The sequence below is a fragment of the Phaethon lepturus genome, unplaced genomic scaffold, assembly GCF_000687285.1.
Source record: "Phaethon lepturus isolate BGI_N335 unplaced genomic scaffold, ASM68728v1 scaffold11455, whole genome shotgun sequence".
Lineage (NCBI taxonomy): Eukaryota > Metazoa > Chordata > Aves > Phaethontiformes > Phaethontidae > Phaethon > Phaethon lepturus.
Genome location: NW_010541249.1, coordinates 11,051 through 18,094, shown reverse-complemented (window position 1 = coordinate 18,094; position 7,044 = coordinate 11,051). Strand labels below are relative to the sequence as shown.

The window sequence follows — 7,044 nt, the reverse complement described above, 5'->3', positions numbered from 1 at the left end:
TTCCTGCTGTGTGTCTTGTGTCCTTGATCTAAAGGGATCTGGAATTCTGTTTACTGCTGAGAAACTTTTAAAACTCTGCTGCTTTTCATTGCACAAAAAAACTTCTTCCATTTGTTCTACTGGTTTCAAAAGCACCTTGACTCACACACAGGTTGGCTGAAATGACGGGACGTCCCATGAGAGTTGTGGGCTGGTATCACTCTCATCCTCATATTACTGTCTGGCCATCGCATGTCGGTAAGAGCCATCTTGATTTATGTTCTGTATGAAAACTCACTGCTGGATAATCTTATTACTCAATTTACTGGGTTTTCAGAGCTGCACAACCCAACTATCAAAGTTTGGTTTCTCAAACACCCTCTGGTAGGGCAAGGTTGTCTGGGTGGGCTTCAGGAACCTCTGCCAGTATAGCCCTGTTCCTGTCTGTGTGCTCCAGGTGCTCAAACTGCATATGACTCGGTAGTCACAGATCAGCTACTACTAGTACTACTGATCTTCCAGACAGAAAAACTAGACCTAGGATATGAGGAATAGCAAAAAAACCTGTGGGAATCATAGACCTGCTGTGATGATTTTTGACATCTGGAAGTGGTAATGCAAAAATTAAAACTTTTTTGAAAGAAGTGCGTGAGTATCTTATACCTGTTGGAGATTATGGCTATATAGTGATCTGTGGCACCAGGCTGATGCTGAGGTAATTTCTTGTTTTGTTAAGTCACCTTGTATTTTTAAGATTTGCTATTTAATTACATTTTAAATTGGATTTTTTTTTAAACTTAATCACCTGGAGTGACTTTAAAATTAGGCTTGTCACATTTGTTACAAAATTCCAGTCACCCTTCAAAAGCTGACAAATCTTTTTCCACTCCTTCAGGTGACCAGTGCAGTTCTCATTCTCTTATTTCTTTGTCTGCAGATGTCCGCACACAAGCTATGTATCAAATGATGGACCAAGGTTTTGTAGGGCTTATCTTTTCCTGCTTCATTGAGGACAAAAACACAAAGGTAGGCAACTTTCGGCAATAAATCCTCCAAGTACACATGAGAAACATCAGACCCAGGGCAAAGCTGGAATTGTTGGATGCAGCCTGCAAGAAGGGCTGAGTTCTGCTTGGAGCACAGTCAAAGCATGGCTAGAATGGTGATGTTTGGATCACAGTCCTAACGGCAAAAGAATGGGTTATTAATTACTCTGTGCTGATCCACAGGCTGGCTCCCCAGCCAAGAGAGTTAGGCTGGTACTAGGGTTCTGGGACTGCATCAGATGGCTGCAGCATGTGAGTGCCCTTCAGCTGTTCAGTCCAGCAGATCCAGCTTATTGCACCTCTGTGCCTCTAGCCTCTTTAGGAGATGCTGCTATAGTGAGACAAGCTGACAGTGGCGTGTCTTGTCTGGGTTTTCCAGGTAGCTATGGTTTAAGATTTTTTTCATAGTTAATGGGTCTGTCAATATCTGCTTGTAAACAGTTCCAGCACACCAATCAAAGCAAAAAGCCTATACCTTTGCAACCTGTTAAAATGCTATTTGAAAGCATATTCTGCTTCCTAAAGGAATGTGTGGGCTTAGATTATTTTTTGCTCTTGGAATCTGACTTTGTGCTGTCTATCTTAGACAGGCAGGATTCTCTACACCTGTTTCCAGTCCATTCAAGCCCAGAAGAGCTCAGAGTGAGTATAGCAGAAGAATATTATGTCCAGCATCAGGTTGTATTTCATCTTGTCTCTCCTTTCCGGGTTGTCTCAAATAAGTGTCTTCTAGGCTCATCATGAGGAGCAAATATTGTATAGATATGCCTGAAGCAGGTCTCCTTACACTTCTGCTAATGCAGGCTGCTTGAAGTGAATTTAAAGATTAGGACTGATTAGTTTAGCCTAGATATTTTAGTACCTTAGGATTTGGTGTAGGACACTGTAGACTGGGTATGAATTTGTGCTCTAATCCGGCCTTCTGGCCCACCCTTTTGCTTTCAACTCTGAAGGTCAAGGCTTCAAGCTTGCTTGGTGTAGAGTCCCCACCAACTGCACACATGCTGTGCATTGTATTGTCAGTACTGGCTATCTAGTTGCTTTAGCATTTTATCATTAAAATTTAAGACAAGTGTATGGTTATAAAAGGCTTTGATTTTCCTATAAACTCTGGCATGTGTTCCCAAAAGTAAACCTGAAGCAATGCCATGTGTTGGACAGCCTGACAGACTATTGCCGGTTTGTAGAAGTCCTTTATTTTTTTTTTATTTTTTTTTCCTTTGCTACTTTGAAGTTAATTGTGTCTGATACCCTTTTAGATATGAAAGGATTGAAATTCCTATTCATGTTGTCCCCCATGAAACCATTGGGAAAGTGTGTCTGGAATCGGCTGTGGAGCTGCCCAAGATCCTTTGCCAAGAAGAGCAAGATGCCTACAGGAGAATTCACAGGTAACAACACTGGGGCTGCACGCCTCTCCAAGACTGTCTTTGCTAATATATTCTATTGTTGCTGTACTTAAAGTACCATAACCTTAGCAGGGATATAGAAAATAAGAAGCATTAGCAGCTCATATGTCTTTGTAGGAGAACTGATTGAATACATTAAGGAGTTCAAGTTCTGTCAGCCTTGCACACGAGCTAAGCGTAACTGCTCCTTTACTGCAATAAAAAAAGACTAGAGCATGTGTGAGCTAATGGTGGCATTTCAGTGATGTGTCTGCGTGTGACAGTAATAGTGTTTAACCAGGGTAAGAGTGCTGAGAAGTCTGAAAAATGAGATTAAATATCAGCTTTTTTCTGCTCCTGGTGCTCAACACTGATATTTCTGTGCTGTAAGCTCTTTGTTTTCCTTGTGAATGTACAGGGCTTCAACAAGTGAAGAGGTTTAGATGTGCCTGCAGTGTCAGTGACTTGTAGATAGCTGGTTCTATAGCCTGGCTTTGCCTAATGTGCCATTCACTGCTATCTTGTCACTAACCTGCATTCTCTTCATTCTCTTAGCCTCACCCATCTAGACTCTGTAACCAAGATTCATAATGGCTCAGGTAAGGATTCCTTTTCTGTATGTGAGAATCCAGGATGCTGCTCCCAGAGTCCACAAACAGTAGAGTCTTGAGCAGGGGTTGGTTTGGCTCAAACTTTGGGTGACAGTAGACCACATCTGTGTAACAGTTCTCCCTTTGCTAAAAAAGGCACTTATAAATAACTATAAAAGCGCAAACTTTTGTCTTTTTCTTTGCCATACGGTTCATTTCCAATCACAAACACTGTGTAAATCAGAGAATTCCCCGAGACTGTTACCTTGTTACATAAAGTCTAGTGGAGGAACAGAATTGTAACTAAGCACTTTAAAGGAAAGCATCAGGGACTGTAAAATAACCTAATCCTGGGGTTTATTGATGCTATTGTATCTTTCAGCCTTTCTACAATGGGTTAAAATTACAATAGGTTACAGTAAAATTACAGTTTGAGTGTTTTGGGTTTGGTGGGGGGCATTTTGGGGGTTTTTTTGTTGTGGTTTTTTTCCTGTTAGAACAGCAAGGGGATTTTGGATCTGATGAGTCTTAAAGCAGTGTCTTGATCTATATGCATGCTTGCATCTTCTGGCACCTTGTGTATGTTATGTGCATATGACATTGCTTTTGCCAGTGAGATAGGGTGAATCCTAATCCTGCTTTTGTTCCAAGAAAAATACCCTATTATCCATTCTCACCTGTTCAATAAATGAGGCATTCTTTGATTCTGAACTTAGAAATTAACTAGCATCAGTGATGACTTATGTACAGACTTCCAGATTTCTGTTGTAGGTCTGTCATTCCTCCTCTGGATGTCTAAAGGTCAGATTGAAATAGCTTGTTTCCCTGTTTAGCAAGCTGCTGGTTCTGACTTTCCTATGGAGATGCCTGCTTGCCTTGGCCAGGTTGTTGGAGGGTTTCCTTGGCTGTCTCTAATGCTTTGGGGTTGCCTTGGCTTTGGGGTTGTTGTAGCACACTGACTCCTTTGTGTGTTTGCACTGACATGATGTATTCTTGCTCTTTCCAGTGTTCACAAAGAACCTCTGCAGCCAGATGTCTGCCATCAGCGGGCCGCTCCTTCAGTGGCTGGAGGACAGACTAGAGCAGAACAAACAGCGGGTGCAGGAGCTGCAGCAGGAGAAAGAGCAGCTTCTGGAGGAACTAGCGGCTTTAGAGTGAAGGAGGAAATGCAGACCCTGCAGAAAAGTCATGAAAAAGCTCCACAAGACCTACTCCTGGCTGAAGGGTGGCCCTACGTTGCCTTACAGTGAAGATACTAGCTGTGCCTCTTCTCTTGCCCCATGCAGCAAAGAGCACTTATACAGGAAAAGGGCTTTTATCTGCCCCTGCTTGATGGAAAGCAGTGGTATCTCCCCAGGTGCTGCATGATGCAGTGCAATTCTAGCTCAGTGGTAGGGTTGAGCAGCACCTGAAGAGACTTCAGTTCTGGATGGCACACACTTAGAGAACATGTTGTTTTTCCCTCCCCTGTGTTTTGACAGAAGTCTTATTGCTTTATATGTATTCCAGGAGCCTAGAACAGGAGGTTTAGAGGGGAAAGGTGTGTACCTGCAGTCATATCTGATGCTGCCAACTTCTGCCTTTTAGTAGCTTCAGTTGACCTTGATCTTATATCTAGTAATGCTCTGGATTACTGGTTATCCACCCAGGCAGGTAAGTGGTGGGATGGAAGCGCTTTGACATAGGTTTTGTGTTCAGCAAACTTCAAGCCAAATAAAGAATTCCAAAGCCAGAGCTGTTTGGAGTAGACATGAAATGGATGCTACAAAGTGCCAGTGCCTGCATTATTTGGACACAGTCTGTATTCTCTTACTTCATGTAATGCATGCCCAGCACTGAGGTTCTCCACAAGGTGGACTGTTTCTGCTGGCTCAGTGGGCAGAGTGTGGTTCTTTCCCAGAGGGGAAAAGGTTAAGATGCTGAGAACTGATAGATACGCAAGCCTGTCATTCTTGCATGCTGAACTTAATTGCAGAAACTTCATTAGATTGAAACGGAACAAAATACCTGTTGTTGAACTAATCCTTTAAATGTTCTTGCTGTTGCATTTCAGAGTATCCCCCATCATGTACATGGTCATCTGCATTGTTATGTGAATTCTGTCTCGTGTGAGTGAAGGAACCGACAGCAGTGTTAAAATTTCTGTTTCAGCTCCTTGGTTCTAATCTAAATCCTTACATGCTCAAGTAGATGAGAATGAGCTGCCTGCATTACTGCAGTGGAGGTTGTGACATTCCTGACAACTCATTAGCTTGACTGTTGCTTTGGGAGAATGAAAGTAATCCAGCTGAGAAAGAAGCACTCCCTTCCCAGTGAATAGCCGATACTGATTATCAACTGTAAATTCTTGTCAGACCTGGAAGACCCTTATCTTGTTTCTGTCAGACTTCACTTTTCAGTCTTTCTCCATTGGTATTAGCAAAATCTCAAACAGTAGAACTTCTTTGAGGTAAAACACTCACTACTGGTTTTTTTTTCTCCTTAAAAGTGCTGTGAATAGTATTTTTCTTTAAGCAGTTTTTGAATGATCAGTGTCTTTTGTTGTTTTCTATTTCGAGTGCCTTACCTTGATCTTTGCTGGGGTGGGGGGTGTGCCTCACTGCCCCCAGGCTTGATGAGAGCTCCTTCAAAGATCATCCAGCAGCCCTGGGCCTCTTGACTTTCCACTGCAGTCTCCTAGGGCATCCTGCCAAGCACATCCCAGATAAAGCCAAAATGAGCTCTTCTGCAGTCCAGGCCTGCAATTGTGTTATTTGTTTTGTTTGGCTTCTCTCAAGATCCCAAGCAGGGTCTTGGGATCGTCACCCCTGTCTAGGGAGTCTAGGGTCTATTCCCACTGGAGGTTACAGACAGCCCACAGTAGAAAGAAGCTAGTTTGGTTTTAAGCATAACCACCCCCTATCTGCTCCCAAATCCAGCAAGACTTTCAGACTCCCAGTAGTTTATGGGCTCCTGTCCCTGTGTTGCCATATGTGGTCTGAGCTCCAGGACAAAGCTGAAATCCTGCCTTTGGATGCAGCCTGCAAGAAGGGCTGAGCTCTGCTTGGAGCACAGTCAAAGCACGGCTAGAATGGTGATGTTTCGATCACAATCCTAATGGCAAAAGAACAAGTTATTAATTACTCTGTGCTGATGCACAGGCTGGCTCTCCAGCCAAGAGAGCTAGGCTGGTACTAGGGTTCTGGGACTGCATCAGGTGGCTGTAGCATGTGTGTGTTTTGAAATGTGTGAGTACCCTTCAGCTGTTCAGTTCAGCTTATTGCACCTCTGCCATCTTTGTTCTGCGCTGACCAGTGCAGGGCAGTCCCTGGCCTCCTGCCTCATAGGGCACCCTAACCCCACCACCACCCATACCCTGCTCAACAGATGTTCCCTGACTGGAGAGTTTAGCCATGCTCTGTTTGGCTGCCAGTGCCCTCTGTCTCTCTTCAACAGTGATCAGGCAGATCCTTGTCCTGCAGAGCAGGACAAGCCACAGCTTGACACACTGAAAAATAACGTAGAAGGAGCCACATCCCATCAGGAAACCCAGATGGGAGCAAAGCTTTCCTTCACAAGAGGAAAAAGTGGCAAAATCCTCCTCCCAGAGTTTGGCCAAACAGAAGTTGTCCAACAAAAGCCCAGTACGAGGCTCTAATGTAAAAAATAGACCTGTCTCATGTCCCTGAGGAAGAGGGTTGAACTTAACTTAAAATACCCTTCCACCACCACCAAAACCTGAACACAAGAGGCTGCAAAAAATTTACAGTTGGGATGGGCTTGAAGAGGAGCAATACTGCAGTAAGAAGTTTTCTAAAAGAATTTCAAATTAATTTCAATCCAAAACATCAATCCAATGGAAAGGGACTAGCAAGACTCAAGTAGGGCAAACTATTCCACTAAAGAAAAAGCGGGTAGGGAGATAGCATCAAGGTGTCGGCAAAAGCATGCAGTCTTTTCCATGGCTCACCCCTTCCAGCCGCAACCTTTGTGAGCACACCATTCCGCTGCAGGGCAGAACGCAGTGGTTCAGGTGCTAACAGGGCTTTTTGGAAAGGACAT

The 7,044-nt window shown here is 43.7% G+C and overlaps 1 protein-coding gene across 1 annotated transcript in view; it reads left to right on the top strand.

Moving 5' to 3' along the window:
* The window catches only part of BRCC3 (BRCA1/BRCA2-containing complex, subunit 3), a 5,576-nt gene extending 1,186 nt beyond the window's left edge, over positions 1-4,390 (top strand). Inside the window, exons 3-8 of the mRNA XM_010287683.1 lie at positions 150-237; positions 917-1,005; positions 1,612-1,667; positions 2,285-2,416; positions 2,969-3,012; positions 4,010-4,390. Coding sequence (XP_010285985.1) covers positions 150-237; positions 917-1,005; positions 1,612-1,667; positions 2,285-2,416; positions 2,969-3,012; positions 4,010-4,161 — 561 coding nt within the window. The 3' untranslated portion in view covers positions 4,162-4,390. The remainder of the gene's footprint in view (positions 1-149; positions 238-916; positions 1,006-1,611; positions 1,668-2,284; positions 2,417-2,968; positions 3,013-4,009) is intronic.
* Positions 4,391-7,044: the final 2,654 nt, after the last annotated feature.